The sequence below is a fragment of the Ischnura elegans genome, chromosome 8, assembly GCF_921293095.1.
Source record: "Ischnura elegans chromosome 8, ioIscEleg1.1, whole genome shotgun sequence".
Lineage (NCBI taxonomy): Eukaryota > Metazoa > Arthropoda > Insecta > Odonata > Coenagrionidae > Ischnura > Ischnura elegans.
This window is the reverse complement of record NC_060253.1, coordinates 111,536,781-111,562,946: the sequence shown is the minus strand read 5'-3', so window position 1 is coordinate 111,562,946 and position 26,166 is coordinate 111,536,781. Positions and strand designations below refer to the sequence as shown.

General features: G+C 38.7%; 1 protein-coding gene across 3 annotated transcripts in view; it reads right to left on the bottom strand.

The window, feature by feature from the left end:
* LOC124163190 overlaps nt 1-26,166 on the bottom strand; it is a 74,515-nt gene that overhangs the window by 12,563 nt on the left and 35,786 nt on the right. For all 3 annotated transcript variants that reach the window (XM_046539924.1, XM_046539925.1, XM_046539926.1), the window contains 6 exons: nt 25,019-25,259; nt 18,726-18,996; nt 16,428-16,702; nt 13,950-14,324; nt 11,840-12,002; nt 6,918-7,108 (listed from right to left, as the gene is read on the bottom strand). In XM_046539924.1, the coding sequence (XP_046395880.1) occupies nt 6,918-7,108; nt 11,840-12,002; nt 13,950-14,324; nt 16,428-16,702; nt 18,726-18,996; nt 25,019-25,259 (1,516 nt within the window). The remainder of the gene's footprint in view (nt 1-6,917; nt 7,109-11,839; nt 12,003-13,949; nt 14,325-16,427; nt 16,703-18,725; nt 18,997-25,018; nt 25,260-26,166) is intronic.

Here is a 26,166-nt window from a genome sequence, read left to right as displayed (position 1 = left end):
AGTTAAGTGTAAAGCACCTGTTTTTTGTTATAGACAAACAAATTATTGCAAATCTTGATTAGACTATGCATAAATACACGGTCACGAAGTCTTTTTTGATGCTTCTGTTTTCCATAGCGTGGTTTTATTGTGATGGCCAGTGATAATTTTTGTATATGTATTCGGTATATATTAACGTGGTGAGATATAATTCTTATTATTCTTATAATAATTAATTTAAATGTAGTTTCAGAGAAATGATTTGTATTAGAAATTGATAGGCATAATTTCATACTAAGGTGTTTTGAATAACTAACAAGGGGAATACACGACCTTCGCATCGCCGATAGAGCTCAAATTTTGCGAATCGGTAGTTTATGGGTACAAATGTAATATGCCGAAGCGAGACGACGCACTTCTCGTAAAATTCCGAGAAAAAAGCAATTAAAAATCGTTAAAAATAAAGGTACGCTATATAAAGTGTTTTGAACTCCCGTAGTAAACAATATGGCGACATCCCAGTGGATACGGTGTCCGACTGTGGAGGTGAAGGTAGCGAGATCGATGCTCGCTCACGGAACTTTTTTTTGTGTTAATTTTTAAGAATTTTATTGTTTAAATTTTTAAAGTTCGTTTTCTTATCTTCGTTACTACTATGGAATATATTTTTAAAAGAGTTTTTTAAAATATTTAAATCAGGAATGGATCAGCTTGGGATTAGGAACTGAGGATGAAGGGTGGATAGAAACCCGGAGTCGGCATTAGCCTGCTCTTAACGAAAGGCGCCAAGGGGACCACGGCTTAACGTCCCATCCGACGGACGGTGTACTGCACAACTAGTGTAATCCACATTACACGCAGGGATTGAATTTAGGAATGCCCCTTCATTCTTTACCGAGATTTGGATGTGGAAGGCCAGTACACTGCCTCACCACTCCAGTTAATCCTTTATCCCATCCTGAAAATTGCAAATAACTCTCGCACTCGCAACTCATTGCACAGCATACTGTGAATCTCATTTCCACCCTCATCTCTCCGCTGTATCCACGGCCTCGTCCACCACCTTCTATTCCTCCACCTTTTATTTCTTTCTCTTTCTCTCCTAACCACTCTCACTGCTTCGACCACTGCTATTACTCCTAACACATCCTGAACGTCTCGAATATCAGCCATTTTGGAAGAACTGCGGTCACTCGGGCGCAACTGTTTCCACCACTGGCACAAGTGAGGGCTTCGTGTGTACACATTGCTTGCAGGCACTGCGCCATCGATTGCCGCCAGGCCATCCGGCAAGATTTGGCACAGTATTTCACGCCATCTATGGTGCCAGAAATGTCGCCGTGTGCACAGGGCTTAAAGGTAAATTTTGAATATGTATTTCCATGTATTTTAATGTATAACAACTGTAAAATTGCCTGTATTTAACTAATTTTGTATCATAAATTATCATTTTTATAGCCCTGAGGATGGACAAATATAATGTCCGAAACGTTGGCAAAGTTTGGAAAAAATAAATAATATTTACAATTGACCCACATCTCGTGATCTAAAAAAAATATATATATATAATAAGGGGTCGTGAAGCATAAATTTTGAATATCATTTTTAAATTTGATAAGTCATTCTAATGCCTTAGCAAAGGAGTTTCAGGTTGCTGTATACACTATAGTCGTCAACATGGGCACCGAATACCTTTTCGTCAGCCGCGGCGGCCAATCATCTTCCGACCCCGTGGATTATTCAAAGTAATCAGAGTGGACCGCTGCATCGCTTATACTTTCTTATGCGATACTTTTGTACCCTACTCAGCTCTCTTTACTCAAACACCGTGAGAATACGTAAACACTTGTTAAGATTTCTGAAAGAAAGAAAAATAGGTAACTTTAAAGTTTAAGCAGACAATGCCGGTTTTTCCCGGTGTTTGACGTCACAAGTAATGCCATCTTATAACCTTTTTGATTACTGCATATGTTAATGTTAATTTTTGTTACCTCTTCGTTGCATTTAGTTTCTTTCTTGAATTAAAACATACAAGAGTTGCAAGGTTGATTGAACAACGTGAAAAATATAGAATTTTTTTGCTCTACAGAGCTAAAAATAAGTTTTATAGTTTTTTCGCTTCGTCCACTTAAATTCCATGAAGATTGATGATCCATAAAAATCATTGATATTATTTTAAATAAGGATTCCCAAGGTTCCCAAAGCTTGCAATTTTGGCAAGAACGTGTATACTTGAGCAGCCACGCAAGTGTGTAGCGAAAGGCAATTTTCTGCATGCAGTAACACTGTTACATGGAGACGTCAAAACCTGATGCCTAAGCATGTAGAGTAATTGGTTTTTTGAAAGAGAATTTGAAAGGATCAAATATTACATGATTCATTCACGTAATATGTAATTTTTATTACAGCTGTGCAAATTCCTTTACTCAGGGCTCCTCCTCGCAATTTGGATAAATACATTACTTAAATTGTCGACATATTACTAGAGGTTAATTCATTTCAGTTTTGCCTATGGCACTGTTTAACACTCATTACTGTTCATTTATTTCCTAATTCTGACACAATTACCATCAACTTTCCTGATTATCTTTTCCATTTCACATCAACCTAAGAATTTAGAATACAAAATTCATAATGGGATTGAAAAAATGAGAATATTTTGGAGACTGCATTGTTTTATTGCCTGGTGCAGACATTATCAAACTTGACTTGACTCGATACTCGCGAGTAGCTTTCAACTCTACTCGATACTAGACTCGAGATCAAAAAGTGCTACTCACCCATCCCTATCCCAGTAAGGGGGTAGATTTTTTTACAATTTTTTTTTATTAACAAGTGTTTAATAATAAATTAATAAAATTCCTCGCATTATATGCAGTGAGTCCTCGTTTAACGTCACTTACCATTCCTGAAAAATGTGACGATAAATGAAATGACGTTAATCGAAGCATAATATCCCATATGAAACAATGTAAAAAGTGAATATCGGCTCCTAGACCTCACAATTCCTACGCGAAAAAAATGTTAGCGTATCATATCTGGGGCATTTATTACGATGGGAATGCCAAGCTATGGCATAAATACGAGTTCCTGTCTTCATCGACGACAATAGCAGCACTGACGTAAATCCTTCTCCATTTTTGTATCTTCCCGCATTTGCTTTTCGGCTTCGCTACGGCGGACGCCCGGGCGATCGTCGCCTGGGCATCATCATTGCTGAAACATCGTTGCAGTTACAGGAACCAAAATTATTGTGAACTCAGCAAAAAAATGGCGACAAAAGCTCCGAGTTCTACACGGAAAAATTCCTAAATAACTTTTTAGGTTCCTGAAAACCATTATGTCAAGTAAAACGTTGCACACCTGCCTAAGAATTCATTTTGAAGAAAATTCGCTAAAACCGTAATCGCAATTAACAATAAACACACCGTTTTACACTTCGTTTAGACTGACTGTATTACCGCCCACAAAACGAACAACCTGCAACGCCCGCCGCTTTGCGTTTTTTTCTCGCCCGAAATTTAAAAGCCTTGACGTTATCGCGAAGCGAAGGTGCGATAAACGAGTGACGGTCTCAAAATTTTCGTGACGTTATCGCGAAATGACGTTAAACAGGGTGACGTAGAACGAGGACTCACTGTATTGTCTATCAAAAATATGCAGAAAATGTAAATAAAAGTTAAAAAAAGAAACAAGAATTCCGTGGCGGGTACCAAGTGAAACTTCCTCTCAGTGTTGAAGTATACATTCCACTTAAGATATCCATTATTAACAAAAAGACATGTCAAGAAGAATTACAAAATGCAATTTTTGAACACTCGATCTTGATACATTAAAATTTTTGCCCCTCATTTTCCTCGGATGACATCTCGTCACAGCGTAACTCAGGATCGCGTATATTTAACATTTTGCATGTTATTCAGAAAAGACAAACAGATTTCAAAAGATATTTTGTGCAATATCATTGGTAAAGGGGAAAATGTCATGCATGAATTAAACAGCACCCAAATAGAAAAACACTACCCCGCCATACGAGAGACAGACAAGGCACCGTCAATTGACCCAATAATAAGCATGCAAAAAAATTCGTTTTCACCAAACACGTCTAAGCAAGAAAATAAAAATAAAAGAGTAATATGAGAGTGGCGTCATTAATTTACTTTCCTATTCGCTCTTCGCAATAAAAAAAAGCATCCAAAGAATGCAGACCATGAAGAGTTAGAAGGAGCTTTGATCGGGTGGTTTTGCCCACTTCAATCAGCGGGAACTTCTGAGAAAGGGGCTACGCCTAAGCCTAAAGCGGACTATTTCAGGGATAGATTGCGAATCGAGAACTTCAAGAGTTCGGAAGGTTGGTTATACTAATTGGAAGCACCAAAGCGTAATATCCCGTCATAATTGCTGGCGATGCCTGCAGTGTAAACCTGAAGTCGTGGAAGAAAACACTCCGATCCTAAGTATCTTATGAAGTACTCCCCGCGTCACATAACATAGACGAAACGGAAATCTTTTACAACCTACTCCCCGCCACAACCCTTGCAGTACAAGGTATTTCTTGCAATGATGCTTCTGAGGTAGGTAGTGCGCCTTAGCGATGGTGTAATACGTACGATACAATGATACTCAGCGTGAATTGTCCGGATGGACATACTTATTCTCTGTTGCGGTTACAAGTAATAGTCACAATCACAATGTACTAATAATAAGAGTGAACTATTCGCGTCAGTGGTCAGAGTCGTTCTGGCACTTTCTTCCGTCACCCGGGTGGCCGAGCATCCCCTGGTGCTCGCTGGAAGAACTCAGAGAACAACTAACTCTCGTTTGGCACCATGTCGTATGCATTCCGCACCGACACAGAGGGCATATGTGAAGAGCTGATGCTGTGCTTTTAGTTTATTTAATTTAAAAATTCTGCGTTCCTTTTTCATGTTTCTCAGTCATTATTGAGAATGGTAAATCGATAAATTCATACTCATAAGTTTTTTTGGCTTTAGGGTCCATCAGATGCGTAAGCCTTTCCGTTTCTTTGTCGCAAATATTACCCATGTGCATTATATTTGTCGCTGTTTCTTGCATCTTGCTTTTGTTTTACTTGAGTGACATCAGCATAATATCTGCGTTATATTTTTTTGTGAAATAGTATCACGTTAATATCTTTTCTTATTTTACCAATTATGCTTCAAATCGTTTTTATTGCAGTGCCGTGGTAAGCTCAGTGTATTATTTCAAATACGTCGCGAGCGTAACACTCAAAAAGGAACTTTTTTTAACAACAGCAATTTTAATCACATCCTTTTTCACGATTAGCAAAATTTTTACTGTAGATAATGAAGATATCACATTATATGATACAAATAGTCTTCCGAAGCAGGGTCGTTATGCAACCATTCACCGTTTTCGTCTGCAGAAACAAATGTGATGTGTTATTTCAATAGCTGCCGCTGATATATTAACTGCCGCGTAACATACAGGAACAATTAACATACACCAATGGAAGCATTTGAGGCATTAAATAACCGCGATACAGTTTTATCAGTTATTTTTTGAATTTTCAGGGGAAAATACCAAAATAATAGAATGATGACGTAAATGCTCTAATTAAGTTCATAGAAAAATGGCTTCATCTGTTGAGCATTGGCATAATAATTGTCAATGCAATGCTTTGCATGATTTTTATTCACTACGGCGCTTATAAATTCTTTGAATGGTTAGCTGTTGTTTAAGTAAGGAAATAGAGTGATGCAAAAAAACATCGCCTTTCGTCTGGATTTATGCTTGCGTTTATTGGATATAAATTTATCTGTCGCCGCACCACTCCTGTTCCTGTATAACTGTTTGCAATAGGTATATCGGCTATTATTTGCTCCACCTCCGGTAAAACGACAATTCGCTATAGCGAGTGTTTATTTGAGCACCGTGGGGTCTCGTTTTATCGAGGTTGCACTGTAGTTAAATATTTCTTGATTGAAGCTTTTGCGGCTCAGCGAGTTAAATAAATCACTTATGCTACGATTATTTAATTAAAATAAAATAGATGTCATTTTACTTTTAGCTATTATTCCATTTTTCAATACGAGATTAGGTTACTTTACCTCAGAAAAACAATTCAACATCACAATGCACACGTGTTTTCTGGGGTGTGATACCCAACCTGGGAGACGGTGTAATATTATTACACCTCTACTGGGTGACATTCGCCTTTCAGAATAATGAATTGCACCGGTGCTGTAGCTATTTTGAGAAGTACGCCTTTCAGTGTTATAAAAACACGGATTACACCCATTCTGAACACCGTATTGCACCTGGGTTGTAATACGCAATATTATTACACCTTCGGGTGTAATATCGGCGAATAGCATGGTGCTATTCCACCCCAAATAGCAGCCTAATAAAGAAGCACTTTTATTTATGAATTTTATTGAAAGCAGTGTGACGGTGTCTAGTGGAACTTTTTTTGAAAAATCTCTCCAAGGAAGGCTGAACTACGGCTTTCTTCTTCACTTGATAAATAAAGGAGCCTTTGGAAATCAGTGTCTCTCTCTTCAAGCACTGCTCTCAATTGAAAACGTTCCTATTGTCCGCATGTCCTGCCACATGAAACAGTTGAATGTTGGGATGCGTAGTAAACATGGCAGGAATTTCAAAAAAATACAGATAATGTTCAAAAGTCCAAATTTAGCATAAAAAGTCAAGTAAAAAGGTGTCAACTTGGAATGTACAAAAGTTTTCCCACCAAAATCATTTTCAAAACTCGGACTCTTGAATAACTTCTTCTAATTGAAAAATAAAAACTTCTAGTCTGTACTTGTCATTAGTACACTTGAAGTGCATGCAACAAAGCACTCAGGCAAGGAAACTCCACCAGGAATTGAGAAGGGGTCCACAAGGTGCAAAGCCAACACCTCTAGTCTCTTCAAGGTGACATCGAATGGGCTCACCTTGAGCTTTTCCTCGATGAAGGCTCCGAGGAGAACCTTGGTGGCATGGACCACAGTGCCCTGGGACACCCAGGAGCCGGTGCCACGCAATGCCTCACACAGGACGTTGATGGCCAGTTTGCAAAGTGGAAGAAGGGCGTCCAGCTCCTCTTCTTCACCGTCTTCATCAGCACTATCCACCAGATATTGACCTGATGAAACGAGGAAAACTGTTTACCAACATGCTCCTAACACGTGTTTACTCAAATTCATATTAATACCCACTAAGATGGAATTCTTAAATCTGCGCTTTGCTACAAAGTAATCTTGATGTCAGGCCAAAAAAATGATAAAATGAGTGATATTTCCGAAAAGTATTATGTTTTCATTTCTTTATGTCAAAGTTTTAGCGAAGTGTACATGACATGGCAGTTCACATAATGAGTTTGATCACTGTGAAGAAACTGCTGAGCAATTTGGTAAGCATATGTGAAGAGATTACAATTGCAAACCATCAACAGATACATCTACAACCACTCATTTTGGAAAATATCACTGATGTGCAGCAATTATGTCTGTCTAATAATGCACAGCATACCGTATAAGCGTGTGTAAGAGGCACACCCCTATTTTGAGGATCGAAGCTATAAAGAAAAAGAATTTTGCGGCATTTTTTTATCCTATCATGCGGTGTTGCAGACGTATGCCTGGAATTTCGACAGTTATCGAAATTTCCTCTTTCAGTACTATTTGAAAGAGGAAATTTTGATAACTGCGGCGGTAATAGCGGCATAATAATAATAAACGCCTTTATTGGGCGAGATTGGGGCTATAGTGTCCCATCTTCCATCTAACCCATAAGAGGGAGTAGAAAGAGTTTCGATCCTCTCTTCGTACACGCCATCGCTCTACGTTGCTTGTACTACTCATGAACAATTTTGTTTAAAAGCTCTCGCAGGAGTACTGCAATAGAATTGCAGCCGTGGAAAATTTTAAGGCAAAACACGACAGGCACATAGCATGAACCTTCCCAAGAGATTGGATCGGGGCAATCTCAGCGCCGCAGGATAATAACCACGTCGTAGATTAAAGGCCCCTTGCACACACACACTGACTTTGGACGGCCGGTATAATATTGGCCGTCCACATTCCAATAGTGAACTATGAGAGAGCATTGGAGCTTGCACACGTACCGACCACTCGCCGGCACCGGCAAAATGCCGGTTAGCTGCCGGCCATTGTCACCTTGGATCGCCGGCGCCGGCTCAAAAACATGGCAACTTATCGTTTGACCGGTAAAAATCCGGCGTGTGTGCAAGCATCGCTTCGCCGGTAAAATATCGGCCGATATTTTACCGGCCATCCAAAATCGGTGTGTGTGCAAGGGGCCAAACGGAACTACACTCGGCCCTCCATCAGCCAATGCCTCTGCTGTTTTTTTCCTTTCCGAGACTCCACAGGAAAATAGGAAAATATCAAGTTACAGGGGAACAATGGAAACGTGTTTCATCCCTACCCCATCTCACCAACTGACCTTTTTCGGTCTACCAGGTTCAATTCTCCGAGTTTCTGGAGGTCAAATGCTAGGTGAGTCACCTTCTGAGCTCGAATACATCTCGATTTTTGAGCTCTAATTGATTGACACAAAGATTTATAGCTGAAACAAGGCTACTAATATTCAACATAGTCCAAACAGCACAATTTCAGAAGAAACAAGCGTAGCATAAGCACATTCAAACAAGACGAGACGGACTGGAAACTTCAGACAACGCAAACTGCGTATATCACATAATAATTGTTTGCATCGCACTCCTACCAATCATGCATTCAAGTACGTCTCTGAGCCGTGTTTCTGTGATGAGAAATAACGTTTTTGTTAACTTTGCTAAAATGGCCAAGTAAATAAAATTGTCATTTTTCATCGCAGAAACACGGTTCAAAGACCTACTTTATTTCCTCCACTACAATCGCAAATTGCTTGAAATCGGCCGGATTCTCTTTGATAGCGCATCATGAGGATGTTCTCGAGGTTGGTAATTGATACAACTAGCCTACTAGTAATTCTACTGCTATAATATCACGGCTATGGTTGATTCATTACGTTATACCTTCAGGAAGCTGCAGCGGATAAAATCGTGGAGGAGATTAGAGGCTTCAAAGATGATTTTGAAAAATTCTTGGAAAAAGCAGGAAGAGCACAGCGCGCAACATCAAACGATTATATTGCCCTTGACGATGATCTCCGGGCTTGCGACAATGGGACGCCGGTACATACGTCGGAAGAAGCAGCAGCCGGCACTAGTCAGAATAGCAGTGACGACGAAGATGAAAGTGAGGAAGTAATTCCACCAAATAAAGAAGAAGTACACGCTGCCCTCCAAACATTAAGATATTTTGATCTGGCTCACGAGAGAGGTCCCCAATTTCATTCCCATCTATGCAAGTGAGAAACCATGGTGGAAGCGGCGATGGAGAAGGGCAAAAAGAAAAAAAATAACAGATTTTTTAGTAATATCTTTTCGTGTATATAACAGCTTTCCTGAATAAACAACTTATATATATCATAAGTATTGGGCTCTATTAACCACCAACTTATTTTTCAGGCTACTCGTGATGAAGACGCACTTCTAACTCTAGCCATGAACTTTCTTCTCGCGCGTCTCCCCGTTTTCCCATGCCGAGGGAACTTTCTTTCCAAAGTCTTTGTTTACTTCCTCCCGCGGCCTTTTGCTGATCTTGCCGACACCCACCTTATGCATCCCAAACCCCTCCTTCCCCAGCATTTCCCATTCACTCCCTCCCTAAGGTTACGGAGCTTGAGTGCGTCGTAGAAAAATACGCCCCCCAAACGTAAACTGAGGCAGAGCTGAAGGCCCTTTCCCCACCCTTCTTTCTCCTGCCCCCTCCACCGCACCATATGCTGACCACTTCTTTCCTCAAGCAATCCCCATCCCACTCTTATTCACCCCACCCACTGGGAACATTCCCCGATTATGGAGCGACTATTTTTTAGTGCTAAAACTAAGAAAATCTCTTCTCTATGTCAATTATCCTTTGCATAACTTTCAATACGGCGGAGAAAGGAACAAGAAAACTAAATGAGGTGAAGGTACAGGTTTTTGCGTGTCATTTTTGGGAATTCACGCAAGTGAACCAATACTTCACCCACGTTGAGAAATGATGAAACATCTCTTGTAGGAAAACGATCAATGTGGATAATAACGTTTCTCTCTTTATTTCTCCGATAATTGAAGATGTTTCTCCAGTCATTTTCCGGTTGGAACCTTGCTCCTGTCGGCATAAAAGAAGAGAGAAATACTATATGAACATAGCACTTCACACCCGGTATGAAGAATATGGTCCTGATGAAGAATAAAGTCTTTCGTAGCAACGCCTGCAAATATGATGGAGCACAGTATCCGGACGGAGAACTCAAACAGAATTTACTTCAAATATTCGTCAGAAGATAATCATATCCTACGTACTTTATGATCGTAACTGAATCTCAATGAAAATAACTAATTGAAAAGATCGCACATTCAACTGAAAATGCGGAGTTACTCAAAATATTAACTTACGAAGGTTATTTTGGAAATGGGTTAAGGCCCTCGTTTTTCTTTTTCTTTTTCCTCGTCGCGATAGAGGGCGACATAAATGGCGGTTAGGCCGGCTGCCACTAAAATTCCGTGGGCGCTGGAAACAAATATCCATCTTGTGCGTACTTAATAGTTGTTATTCGCTCCTAACCGCAAATTTATAACATTAAATTGTTATAATAAACTTTGCAATTCATTATTTGATTACGTTTTCTAAACTGGTCAGGAATTTCTTAAGCGATCGTTGATGCTGAAGTATGAATGAGAAATGAGAATTTTATGGTGGTATAATTATTTAACGATCTTTCACAGCATAAATCGATAACAAAAAGCCTTTTCTATGAATAATACCGAGAATAACTACCGAAAACATTTAAATAAGACCACTAAAGACAAAAAATGGCGGAAGAAACAAAAGCGAACATTTTTTCGTGACTTATGAAAAAGGTTTGAAATTACGAAACTCGATTTTACGAAGTGCCAATTTTCCGGTCCCCCTGACTTCGTAAAATCAAGAGTTTACTGTAAATGGGATTTTTGATTCTCCACTCTTCACAATAGCGACTTCAGTTGTGCACTATCAAAACTGAAATGTGATTTCTAAAAAAAATAGCTAAGTAATTAGTAGACAATGATTTATAAATGAAAGGCACTTGATCTCCCTCATTCTTCGGCCTCCCATTTCACCCTCACCACGTCCCAGCATAACTTAACTTTGCTGAACTCACACGAATTATTTTGGCCCCAAAAAAGGTGGAACGCTGAACTTTAAGCATTGGTGTAAAATTCTGCTGTAGCTCCATAGGGTCATGTCATATACCCTTCCACTCATTTTTTATTAAACTATAACAATAAATCAATTAATATTGTTTAAATGTAAACTTTTAGCTTCTAAGGTCGAAAGAGTGAAGAAGAACACAGGAAAAACTATGAGAAAGGCAAAACGGTCATCTTCTTCATCTAGTCATGGGGCAAATATTTGATTGGTGCATTTCATTGTATTTCCGTATGAAAATCATCATTTTGGTCGAGTGCATTGCCACACATACATCTATAATGTCTGATGTGCAGCAATTGTATCGCGTCAATGTATTGCTCAATGTATCGCATAACAATGTACCGCGGGGAGTGGTGTGTCAATGTGGCACTGTCCCATATTCAAGGAAGAACAAGGTTTTTCTGAAGATGATCCTGTGTCAGACACTGACGCCACATCACATGGGTACCATGGGTAAATGTTATCCGTGCTATATCCATAAATTTTTCCAAAAATTTCAATTTCAAGAAGTTACGTAATATTTTATAACATTACAAAAAAGCTAAGATACATAGTAAACAGATACTTACTGCTATTTCTCTTTGGCAAAGACTGATCCTCGATATCTTTATTGTCTTCAACATCAGTTATCGGGTCTAATGCTTCAAATGCAAATTCTGCTGCTTCTTTGGTGGTGGGAGATTTTTCAAAGTGCTCCAAAAATGCACGCACATCTTCTTCAAGACTGTACGTCTGAAACAAAAATACAACATGTTTACAACATTCATGAACCTTAACCCTTAAAGAATACATACCATCCAATTTTGCTGATACAGTAAAACCTCTATGTAGTGAACCTCTTTACATCGTAAACCTCCATACTTCGTACCAACTTTCTGGTCCCGTCAGATTTACATGTAAATTTATAGGCAAACCTCTATATAGTGAACCTCTTTATCTCGTAAAACCTCCACATATCGTACCAACAAGACAGCCCTGAGACGGCCTAACTGCCTCCGCAAATCGTACCGAGACAGAGACCATTAATGCAGCCGCGATTACCTACATGGAATGACATTTTCAGCAATAAATGATACTTGTAATTGCCAGATGATGATACGCTGTATCGAAACCGGTCGCAAATATATTTTATTTTGTGAAACAGCTAAGTCTTTTCTTAACCTTTGTGCATCATGAAGGAGTTTCACCATGTTACGCCAACCACCATCGCATTTGCATTGAAATATGTTTTCGGAAAAAAATGCGGCATCAACTTCCGAGAAGCTCTACTGCTCATATAGAGTCTCACCAGAATGCTAAGTCTACGTCGTATTTTGACATTTATTTCCTTGCGTAAAATGCTTAAATACAGTCAGAAATGCGTTGCGTTTGGTCTTATTCTTTTTTAAATTACGTGCACATTACTAATATTTCAATCCAATAAAAGTGTAATATCAATTGCCGAAAGTCATTGTTAGACACCTTTTGGGCTAATAGGTGATTCATGCTGCAGTTGACCTCCAGAAACTGGTAACTTTGAAGCAGGTAGGCTGAAAAAGGTCAGTGGACGAGAAAAGGGGAGGGGCGCGAAACACATTTCTATTGTTCTCGTGTAACTTGATATTTTTTTGAAGCTTAGGTCTTCATAATATGATCCCTGCGCGAGCTGGGACCTTTTTTTTTATTTCGGAGAAGAGGAAAGCCTCAGAGTGCTAGTGCTGAATGGAGGGGGATAGCAGATCTTGGGAAATGCGCTAATGTAACTATCCCACGGTACTCATGCAGCAGTTGACCTCCAGAATGGGGAACTTGGAAGCAGGTAGGTAGAAAAAGGTCAGTGGGGGAGAATGAGTGAAGCACGATTCTATTATTCTCCTGTAACTTGATATTTTCTTCTGAGGCTTTTGATTTATGGTCTTTGTAATACGAACCCTGCACTAGCTGGGGCCTTTTGTTTGACTTCGGGGAGAGGAGGAAAGCGTTGGAGGAGGCGCTGAGGGCTGATGGATGGAGGGGGTAGGGGATTTTGGGAATTGTGCTTAGACGTAGTTACTATCCCACGGCACAGAGGTTCTCCTGGCGTGGGAAACCGGGGATTTTCGGATTTTTTCACCCAATCATTTTCGGTTCACCACATCGAACTCTTTTCACTGCTCTAATCCGCGAATTCGATGTAGTTAGTCAACTTTCCTATAAAGGTGCTGCATGCACTAAACGACTGGAATTCTTTACAATTTTCCGAGTCAATTACCAACGACAGCGTATGGCACGAAATTCAAAGTATTCAAGAGCGTACCTTTAGCATAATTATTCGAGACCTCGAATATCGAATACTTTCTAGTATTCGAGGTATTTGAGTATACGCAAATACTATTGGCACATCTCTAATTCTGAGTGATATTTATATTTTGTGTTAAAAAATACTATATTTGATTTGATGATGTGGTGTTCGTGGTATGTGAACCAAGGTTGGTAGTTTCTTTACTGTACATTTTTTAATTAGGGATTGATTATTGATAACTGTTTTGATAAGAATCACGTAACCCAAAACAGGTTTCAACTATGTAATAGGGAAGCTAATTTCTCATTTTTAATTAAGTGAACTAAATTCGGCATAAATAAAGTTTTGTAAGCCAACAAGGTATTTATAAATTATAAAAACTACTTTTTCTTGAATGGCATAATGGGGGGCCATCTCACCTTCACTGGTATGCCCTCAATGCTGCTAGATGCAGTGAATCCCCCTGAGTCACGCTCACTGTAATCCATATCCCAGTCAACTAGATCTGGATACGTGGCCACATTGTTGTTGCCAAACTGCAGGAATGCTGGCAGTTGCATCATCGTCCCTTTGATGGTTCCGGGCTGCGCAAACGTGGCTTTTGGCTCCCCCAATGCCGCTGGAGCTGACGACGGATCCAAGTGAGATGGCACCACTGACTGGGGCAAAGGAGTGGACAGGGCTGAGGTGTGTGCGTCCGAAGTTTGCTGCTGCTGCGTTGACTCTTGGGAGTCAAATCCAGGCAGCGCCGTCTTCAGCGTGTTGAACATTCCCGACACAGTGCGCGCAAAGAACTGAAACCACAGACAGGAGAATTACCGAAAAACATTCACTGATTAAAGTTCATCTTAGTAAATCATACCTAACTACGAGCTTTTTCAGCTCTTTCTCTTCCATTTCAAATTGAATGAATGAGCAAAATTATAGTGAAAGTATAGATAAAATAACAGTGTTGACGAACCTCTGTAACCTGAATTCGAGAACTGCCTCCATTATAGTTTTTAATGCCATTAATACTACGGACCCAGTACTATTCATGGCATCTATTGGCTGAGCATTCCAGTGGTTGTTATTAGCTTTTATTGCACTAGTTACCACCATAGTTGGGAGATTTACCAAAAGAGATTAACTGATGAAAGCTTAAGTTAATCTCAGCAAAAAGTAACTACATAGTTAACTTAAAATATTACTTTTCTGATCAAGTGACTGATTGAAACTACTTCACAAAGTGCGATTTGGAGGCAAGGGCTTATCAGTCCAGGCTCTATAAGGAGACACACAAAATTAAGATGATATCATTGATGTCATTGCATAAGGAGAATCAGAGAATGAATGCAGGTGAATATGAAAGAGGAGGTGAGATAAGTTCATTTGATGCAGCGATAGAGGGTATCAATTCTTTCGTCATTCTGTAAATTTTTTTTCATGATTTTGTTCGCAGTCTCATTTCATCGTCAAATATTCTTCCAAATTTGTGCCAATGTTTTGCTTCAAGTGATGCGCACCACATGACAGACGATTGGTATTTACCAGAGTCCACAATTTCACTACGCACAGTGGAACCTGGATAATTCGAACTCCGAAATATTCTTTCATTCGAATATTTCTCTCGGTCCCTAAGCATTTTGCATTTAAACAATGCTAAAAAACCGTGGACAATTCGAGTTTTATTTTGGATAATTCAAATTTTTGGTGTTTCAAATTAAGGTATAAATTGTAATCTGCTACTCAAAATAATTGTGAATCCTACGCTATTGTCTAAAGGTTTGTGTTAGACACCAAACCTGTCATGGAGAATGTGAAAGCGGTTTTTTTCCCAGCCAATATGACATCTGTTGTCCAGCTGATGGATCAAGGGATCATCAAAAACTTGAAACACTTCTACAGTTCGTTGGTGGAAAATATCCTATCCGGAGGTAGAAATGCTCTTATAACAGCCGAGAGACTTTATTCGAGGAAACAGGCATAAATATCATCCTTTTTTGAAAAAAAGTAGGTTTTGTTTTATGGTTGCCATCCCAGGGGTTTTATGTTTATTTTTCAATATGCTGTTAGTCACTAAAGTACGTATTCAATTTTTTAAATCTCTCTAGTTATTATGTATGATTCTATGGCAGTGTATTTTGCTATGACATCTTGTCTAAACGTATTCGATTTTGAGTTTAGTTGGTCGTGCACACCCGTTCAGGTGTTGCTGAGGACATTTTAAGGTTAGAATAAAAATGTTACTACACTTTACTTTGTAGTTGGTTGAAATAAATAGTCCTGTTTCAAGGTGGATAATTCGAAGTTTTTAACTGGTCCCTAGATGTTCAAATTATCCAAGTTCCTCTGTATTATCCAAAATTTCATAATATCCTGATTTGGGTAATCGAGAGTTTCCTGTATTTCCACTGGTCTTGGTTAGCTGTGATGTTGAATTTTCGAGAAAATATTCTATTCCTTTCTCTGGTAAATACGAATAATCAACAAGATTTCCACCATCTGGGTTGACTGCGTGTGGAATTGATTGGCCAAAACCTGTGGTCATTTTAGCTGTTCATTTTGATATTTAATAAACCTGATTAGAGCTTGTGAAATGCAATTAGCCAGATAAACCGTCAAAGTAAGGGGTTGACCTCGAAACAAGACTAGATTGTCATTGGTGGAACTGGCCCTTGGGATGGTACAGTTGATATCGATTGCAATAAAATGTACTGATTTCCCTCATCATTCATCTATGCTGAGATCTAAAATCACATGCATCCACTGAGCATGCATCATGGATTTGACTCAATCCAAAAAATTGTGCATTTCCACGATTATTTTCAATGTGAACGATGAATCAAATCACACCAAGCAAATACTCAATCAATGAACGGAAATGGCTGCCCCCCCCTCCTTGCTGTCAGGCCTACCTTGTCAATCCTTGGAACTCCTCCGTCCCCACTTTCAGCCGAGATTGGCAGCACACGCTCCACAGAGAAGGGAAGGGTTTCCCCAGAAGTTAAGGTTTTCGATGTACCCTGGTACCCCATGAAAGTCCTCAAGGCTTTCGAGCGGGAAGCCAACTGAGGCATGCTTGTGCACACTCCACGTAGATACGCTTGCAGTAACGTTCTTCTCCCAGCGATGGTTGATGCACTTGCTTTACCAAATGGCAAGTTGAGCCAACGGGTAGGTCCCTTGAGTCCTTGGAAAAAAAAATTGACACACTCAATACTTGTGCAGTATTGCAACAGGAATGAAATTTTTTAACACACAATCAATTTTTTACAACAATGAGTGTACTCTTGACACGGTAGAACTTGGATAAGAAGTTCCCACTAAATAAGTTTTCCTGGTGAAAAAGTTTTTCTGACGATACCCAAATGATGTATTTCTAATAAATTAAACCCACATAAAAAGTTTTGGAATAGTTTTAAATAAATTAGATTTTCATAAGTCTAATATCTTAGAAAGTTGGCAGCCTTGATTTTTTATATACTATTCGATTATTAGAAAGTAGTCTAAATTTCTTGTTGAGATCAATTGATATCTTTCTGATTTTGCAGCTTTAATTGACAGTTTCTGGTGCACCTGAAAGCATCATTTAATGTTTGAAAGTAGCAGAATCATTTTTTGTAAGCATAGAGAAAAAGTTTATCAAAACAAACCGCCTTGATACTTGAGAGCATCTCAGCGGCATGGCATCCACCCTATATGCTACGCCTATCTGTGCCTTCAATTATTTAGTAAAGATCTTTCTATTTCAATACTTAATTATTATCTTCAATAGGATCATTTCTTCAATACAAATTAAGGAGAATGTGCATAAAAAGTCCTGCATTACTCATGTACGCCTCCCACCTGATCAGCAGCACACCAAGCCCGAGGCCCATGCAGTGGGGCCTTGCCTTGTCCAAGCAAGTTGACACATTTCTACATTGTATTGACAGCTTTTAGCTGTTTCTAACTTGGCAAATAAGTGTATAAGAGTAACTGTGTATCCTATTGTTGAAAGATAAAATGGGGAGATTTTTTGTTAAGAGCAGGATGCATTTTCAGCAGGTGAATAGAATTATCCAACAAAAGTTGTTTTCTGCAAAGCAAGCCTTGGAAATATTCCTGAATTAAGGAATTGTTCCCAAGTCAGGAAATTCTGGATTCAGGGTGCTCAACTGTACAATGATCAAGTTAAAAAAATTAAATGAACCAATTGTTCCATCATTTGATCCTTCACCAATATCATGAGCTGTAAGCAGCCAAAATTTAACAGCTTTAACCCTTTCACAGTGAAAAGGATTACGTCACAGGTTCCTGCTGAGCCACTTCTCAGCCAATCCTCAAACAGTTTGATGCTGCTCACAATCCTGTGAGTGATTCTACCCTCATCGAACTGTTCTCTGTCAAACATTAGAATACTCATGACATCAGCACCTCACATTAAGTTGGAGCTGTTCCTTTCCTGTTTTTCACATATCTATCTTGTAAGAGAATGGTTGCATGCGTAAGACTTTTTTCATCCAAACTTATCTTCCCTTTCCATGTATGTACTTCATTCTTGTAATGAAATTCAAGAACTGGTCTTATTGAATGACCCCATCGTTTCATGGGCTTTGCATATAATTCATCAATGGTTCAGCTGTTCAATGTTTTAGACAGTATGATACTTTTTATTCACCATCACTGTTCTTAAAAAGTAAAAAAGTAGAATGGACAGCCTTTGAAGTCCAGTGATATACTTCAACCTCAACCAGAATTATGAAGGAATAGAACTCTCTTATGGCTATCAAAAATATTGGCGAATGAGATGACAATTTAATAAGTAGCTTATGTTATTTTGTTGTGAAATAATGTTACTTGACCTTCACAAAAGAATTAAATACTGCATGTAAATTCTGAAAATTACTTTTAAACCATATCCAAATATGCCCATTGGAAGCAGTTAAGTTGCAGTAAACGATTTATTTTCACTGTATGCAGCACTGGTCAGATTTTTGTAGTTTGACCCAAACTTTAAAAAATAATTTCCTTGATCTTGCACCTCATCACCCTGAAAATTATGTACATAGAAAATGTAACTAACTAAAGAGCACATTCGATGATTGTTTGTGGTAAAAGACACACATTTTCCTTTTCTAAATGAGAGAAAAAAACACTGACTATGTAAGAAAGTCACAACAATTGCAGAGATATACATTTTAGTGCTCAAGTTGTAGGTTCCAGAAATGTACCTTTCAAAGCATCTCTCCACACTGGATCCACTTCGAGCTGGGCGTGGAGATCCAGAAACTCTTGGAACTGGCGCTTGACAACAACGTGACTGATGACTGTCCCAGGTGAAGGAAGAACCGCTTCCATGACTTCAAAATTCTCAGAGCTTCTTGCATGATCTTCAACAGGCAATGCAGAACTATTTCCTGAAGAAACGAGGCTTTCTGCATCCGCCCCAGAAAGGCCAAGAACTGAAGCATCAGCGCCTTCCTCTGGGTATGCCGCATCATACTGGAGGAGATAACCGTGTTAATAATCCCAAGATTTGAGCAAATACAACTTACTGATAAAATGGGAGAAAGCACATTATTTCCACACAATTTCCTCTTGATGCATTCTGTCGTCACGACCCACAGGTCCGGACCCCTCAAAATGTGAAAGTACAATTATGTACTTTTCTTCACACAAGAAAACAAAATATATTGAAAAATCAAGAATTTACAAAAGATTTCTTTGACAAATGAAGTTTTTTTCAAACTATGAAAAGTATTTAAATAAGTTTAAAACCCTCTACTTAGTATCCTGTTTTTTTTTTTAATTTTCGCTCCTAGTTTTGGACACCCCCCCGAACGAAATTCCTGGCTACCTCACTGGTCACAACAATGTTCTTTGGACGTTTCAGTATTTCTGCAGTCTTGAGACAGACACGGGGTTAAAACTCAGGAGAAGATTAACATTTGGGACAAGGGCTCTTTCCTCATGAACCATTGCACAGCTGCGTGACACAAGTGAAGACAAAAGGCGCACCCTGGAACCTTGCCTCCCCCTCCCCCTCCCTTCTGAAGAGCCCAACAAATGACCCTTTCCCTCACATTGCTCCATATTCCCACTCTTCCATCCCCACCCTTCTTCTTACCCTCTCTCACAAAGCAGTTTGCCATGCTTTGTACGCTCCTTGCAAGTGAACAACTGAAACAGTACAGAACTTCTTTAGAACGTTTCTGAAGGGACCATAAAAATTGAACGTGCTACCCAGGAATGCGTGCTAACCAGGAAAGAAAATAATAGAAATTGGGGTAATTGCAATACGTGGAAAAGCCGTCATAATTACATTTACTGTCCCCAGTTCTTGTAGGATCGCCGTCCTCAACTCTTTTCACATTTAAAATCAAGAAAATAAACACTAAATTGCCAAAAAAATACCATGTGAACGAAAATCACAATGTTTTCATAGATTTCCCATTAAAATGTCGTCATTCTCCCGTGATTTTTCGTATACGTATTAAGAGGGCAAGTTTAGTTAGGTCATTTCTTCTTTCTCACAGATAACTCGAAGATAATGATGATAACCCTGAGTATATCAACTGGTTGTTTAAAAAAAAAAATCATAAAAATTAGGCAACATTTTCTTTACCATAAAACCTGGCAACAGCTGAATACTTTCATTTTCGAAATGAACCCATATCGATTGATATATCGATATTGATAAGACATTTAAAGATTATTATAAGCAGAATTTTTTATTCTACAGTTTAAATTCTCTTAAAACATTTGTACACTGTAGTCTGCTTTCTATTTCTTGTAAGAGTATTTTTGCGTTAAGTTTTGTGTGGGCATCCAAAGCATCGTCTGCTCCCGCAACATTTGTCAAGTAATGACGGGTGTACACCTCGCATTGAGAAATGCATTTGGATGCATCACAGTCGTAGAAAGAGAGATGTGGGATGAATGTAAGAAGGTCAATGGCTGATAATAATAAATTAAATCATGAATTCGGACATTTACACACTCAGATGATACTAGGAAACAACTTGTGGGTTGCATCATGGCAAATAATTTTGCATATTACCCAGAAAAGCGCCACTGTTTAAAGCTTACTAACCAAATAGTTTTATCTGCATTTTGTTTTGATGATACTAACCAAGTTTTACTGTACATCCTTCAGAGCATGGGTGGAAGCCACTTGGCATATCCACTCCCACAATGACATATTTTGATTGAAAAATTTGCCTGCAGATGCATGTTGATGCTGAAGGAGCATACTTTGGAGGCTGCTTGAGTTTTGTAGCTGCATCTGGGTTAAATTTCTTCAAAGTGAATTTATTCTCACCACTTAAATTACCTGCCCTTTATTTAATGATGAATGCGGTTGTATAATATGCACTTGAGAATTTTTTCGTAACAACAAATGCACCGTGAGGAAATAAACTTTGTGGATATATTGTGGGATGCACAATTCGATTAGTATTTATAACTCTCAACACATGGCGCCACATATCATACATTTGAATAGAACTTTATTTATCCACTGATAAATGCATTAGCACAAATTTGACACAGAAGCATAAGCAAGATGAATAAAATACTATAAGCAGAGACACAGCTCTATGGTTTGGGAACCTATTTGTGGTTCTGAAAAAATTGTTTTCGACTTTGATGCAACAAATCAGTTGACTAGTCCAGGTTTTTTTACTGTGCAAGTCTTTTTCTCATGAATATTTTTTTTCCTGTCACCATCAGAATTATCCAATTACATTGATCACTAAATGTGGAAATAAAAAACTACAGATGATTTGACAAATGAGTACTTCAATAAACCTACCCAATGTGAATGTTAGACCCTTATTGGGGAAAGAACCATTGTGGCGGTTCAGAATCTCATGAAGGAAAAAACTGGTTTACTGGTTACAATCAGTGCACCCATTTTTCTCCAGAGGAGAATTTTCCTGCCAATTCTGAAGAAAACCAACAGCTGAACCAGTACATCAGAAAACCACACAGCCCCGTGCAGTACCAGGAAGCAAGAAATGAGGAAAATAAAAAACAAGGAATAAAATCCTGGATTAGCAAATACAGGCATCCCCCGAGTTACGTAAGGGATGCGTTCCGGCAGACTCTGCGTAAGTCGAAATTTACATAAGTCGAACATTCTGCATTAGTGCTTCAGAGATTTCGATCGGTGGGGTGAATTCTTAGCAGAGAAATGCGCGGTAAATTCTCGGTGAAGTTTCATTCAATTCACTGCGATATTCATTAACTCTTCCGCATATTCTTACGTTATTAGATACAAAATCAATAAACATTAATATATATACTGAGAGTTGCATCTCGAGCATTGCCAATCAAAATGCGTAATATTATTCCCTGAGTTGACGGATCGCGTGGATTCGGGAAAGTACGGTATCTCAATGCTACATTACTAAACTGAATACGTAAACTGATTCATTATGTTATACTGCGAACTAAGGGCCCATAGTTTGCTTTGTATACTTACCTGTGATCAGTATATCTTCTGCCTTTTATATATTACGTTGATTGATGAATCTGGCGGTTTCATTGTCACAGTAATCTTTCACGCACGCAATCATACTTTCATTCTCTCATATCTCAATAAAATGACGTGAAAATATCATTTGAATATTTACTTCGTTGGAAACATCGAAGAGTATTTCGAATGCATGAAGCTAATTAAAAGTGAGCTTTCATGCAGCCAACTCCATCATTAACTTGCAACAAAGTTAGTGGGGAAAAGCTTTCAATGATGCAGTATTCATTTATATTGGTGCACAATATTAGAGAACAAAAAAATGCAGCTTAATAAAATCTTTGCAAAATACAACACGGCAACCCAGTCGCCAGAAACATGTAAATAAGTACGCAATTAATGTCGTGTGTCAACTTTTTCTTCACTTTTTCGCAGCGTTCTTTGCCAACGCTCAGAATTTCAATTCCTTTACGTGGGTACTAACCAATTCCTTTCCGCAATAAAGATTTCTCCTCGAACTTTATTTTCTTTTAATTCCACAGATGGAAATGTCCAAACTTAAGGATACAATTTTTAAATATTTGAAAGTCGGAGTTCGGGTGTGTATGCTGTGTAACAAGCTGTATCGTACAGAATTGAGCGCAACCTCTTCCATCGCTAGAACTGCAAATTTTCACGTTGTAACTGCAAATTTTCACGTTGTTTATTGACTTGGGGTTTATAAGCGATTTTCTACAGAAATTAATGAAAATTCCTTCGAGGAATGATAAAAATGGGTCACTTTATTTTGTTTAGCACGTAAAAAACTCGATAACTATTCGAAATTTTTTCTGCCATTGGGTATACGAGCGAATATCTACTTCAACGCGCTCGCATTCGAAAATAAACGTAATCACTTGAAGTTCGGTTATCGCTTACGAAAGTACGGATTTACGAAAGTCGAGGCATACGTAACTCGGGGGATGCCTGTACAGTAGAATCCTGCTTTAAGGTTTTTCAGCGGGGACAAAATTTAAAACTAAATGAGGACCTGCCATTTATTTCAGGCTTTAGGGTTTGTAATGATTGGAATGGCATTTTTATGAATAAAAAATATTATTCGAAGTAACTAAAAGGTGCTGCATGCAGCAAAAAATTCATTGATTAAGTGTTATCTGCCCAATGAAGGTTGGATAATACTTTTCAGGAATCAGCTAAAAAAAAATGGGTAGTAAAAGTAATGACAGGATGACAATTGTTTTAATGAAATTTAAGAAAATTAAAATTAAATTAATTTTAAGAAAATTATAATATACATCAACTTAAATGCATTCCCACATGGATAATTATTATGGACATCAGTGATTCCATTTTTACACATATTTCAGTGGTCTCGATGAAATTTAAAAATTTTTTCTGTAAAAGTGTAGGTGACTATAGCATTTCTAATATAATAAGAAAAGGTGTAAGTAGGAACTCGAAAAATTGTCATTGCATCAATAAAGATGAGTGAAATAAAGGGACAGCAGAAGACCGCTAATCCAGAATTCTAAACTACCGAATATCTAGTAAAAGGAAGTTTTTTCTGGAATTTGGCCAACTTAACGTTTTCTGTTGCCTCGGCGAAACGAGGGATTTATGAGCCTTTAAAAAGCCTCCTGTGCGCACATATTGGATTTCAAGGTCATCCAAAAAAAAGAGAATCTTATTTCTAGTATGCGTACAAGTCGATGGTGATTCAACTCGATGATAACACCAGATTCGTTGTCATATATCCGCGACCCTATGATGGTTGAATGGAGCCGGGAGAAGTTGCTTACGCGGCACGCTGATCACCTTGACTCCGACTCACCTTGTTTCTCGGCAGCTTTTAATAAAATTTGGTTGGACTTTGAATAACGATTAGATAAACTCTGTTATGTGAAAAGGTTTAATCTTCAACAGAATTGGATTTCATCTGAAAAATTGTCAGCGCCTTCGGAGTTTGGCAATTACGTAAGAGTTATGATGTCGAAGTCAACCACCACGGATTTTGCTGGATTTTCGTATTTTTCCACGCTCATCTATTTTAACATAATTATGCGGTGATTTTTTTTCCAGCATGAGCGATTTATTCACAGTCATGGACCGTGATAGTTCATCAAAACTCTGATTGTCATTCTCTTTTGACATAAATTGGCACCAGATAAATATCTTTGATCTGACAGCGATATCAACCAGCTGCATGTCCGTAAATGGTCTCCGGGATATCTAAATTACGATGTAAAATAACGTTGTTCCAAAGGGAAAGAATGCTCTCACTCACGGTCATGACAGGGGAAACACTTCCTCAGTTCTTTCGCTGTTCCTCCGTGGAAACTGACCTTGGAATGGATTATAGAAAGAATCTTCAAGTGAACTGCGCAAATGATATTGGGCCTCCTCTTTTGAAAAGAGAAAGTAGTCGACTGGAAAAATATTGGGCTAAAGATGGACTGTCTGTAGAGAGTAGAGTTGAAAGGGGCATAAGCCATCAATTGAAAACATTACGAGAAAACCATCATTGTAGTGGCCCTCGGAGGATAACTCGTGTTTTCAGTCATCAAGTATCATCGAAGTCAAGTTCAAGAAGTGAAGGATAAGGTAGTTAGAAGTTATTACGAGATGACTTAGCTCCATTAGATCGGATCTGATACAAAAAGTGCCTGGTGTTTGGATCAGAAGGGGAGCAAAGCATTACAAGAAGACAAATCATACAGCTTGCGAGTTGAAGGTCCCAGCGCTGGATTCGCGGAAGAAAGCAGTTGAAGAAGGGTTCCCCGGTAGATTCTATCAACTCTTGGTAAACTTTCATGAGACTCTTCTTGTTGATGAGCAGAAATTCGAAGATTTGGATAATCATTTGCATGAACCGTCATGAAAAACTGTTAAATCAGGCAAAATAGTCTTGTGCGGGAAAAATTTTTACGACCATATGACAATTTTCTCAGAGATTTAGTGCAAAAGGGGGACAGGGATTCGAGAAATATGGTGATTTTTGGTTCTCTAGTCTAACATGACTGTAATTGTAAGCTTTTCTGAAAATCTTACCTCTATACAATAAAACACCTGCGGGCTATTTTGTAGCAATGGGTTGGAAGACTGCGATGAATTACAGACTTTGCTGAGTTCTGTGTAGGGTATACGAACATTAAGGAATATTCCACTATCGGCAGGGCACGAAAAAGGCCGCTCCTCCAATGGCGATGACGAAGGCTTGGGCAGTGGAAGAGCATCCTGCTCCAACGACAGCTCCAAACTAGACAGACTGTCAAAGTCTCCTCTCTTCCCTCTGAAAATGATTACAATGTACATGTTGATTCAGGAAATCGTAATCAATGGAGCAATTCAAGAATCACAGAGGCATATTCAGGGGTGATTTCAGTTCTTGAATTTTTTCAGTTCTCGGTACTGGTCCAGTTCTACCCCATCGGTTTTTGGTTCTTGATACTCGCTTCCACGGATGAACTCTTATTATCTGAATTAATGGCAAATTTAAATTAGCAACCACAAGAAATGAATGAAAGTACTCTTACTAAAGATGTAAATTACCAGGAAAGGTATGTAAGAAAAACTTAAGATCGTCTCCATAATTTTATTTGCCAAGTAAAAACGTTTACATAACACATTGTTAACCCTCAAGCTAGAGTATAAAGTATGCCAATCTTCGAAAACTAAGGATTTCAGAATTTTACATACACTCTGGTCTAGCATGGCCTCGTGTGTTCTTACAATGTACTTCGACTGTCTATAGTATGAGTTTTCAAAGCTTGAAGTATTATAGCTAATTTATTTCTGGATCGGCAAGAGGACATCCGTGGCACACAAAGCACGCCATGCGACCGGCAATGTACGTCATGCTTTGATTTTCTTGAATGGTATTCTTACAATGTCTACAGCGTGACTGAGTAATTTTAACTGTCTGAGTTTTTAAAGCGCCTGTAGCTACGGAAATGTTACAATGTTGGCAAGAGCGACAAACTGATGAACCCTTAAATGCACGTGTTGGCCAGCAACTCTCTAAAGAAAAAAACGTGGACGCCATACAATTGGAAAGTAATATCGGAAAGTTTTTAAATCTTTTTTTTTTTCACTTTTTGGCCTTGAATACGCTGCTGACCATTTAGGCTCTGGACGCCAAATTCAAATCCTCGCCACCGTTCCGAGCCGGTTCCAAAGTATCGACTTTATGCCATCAG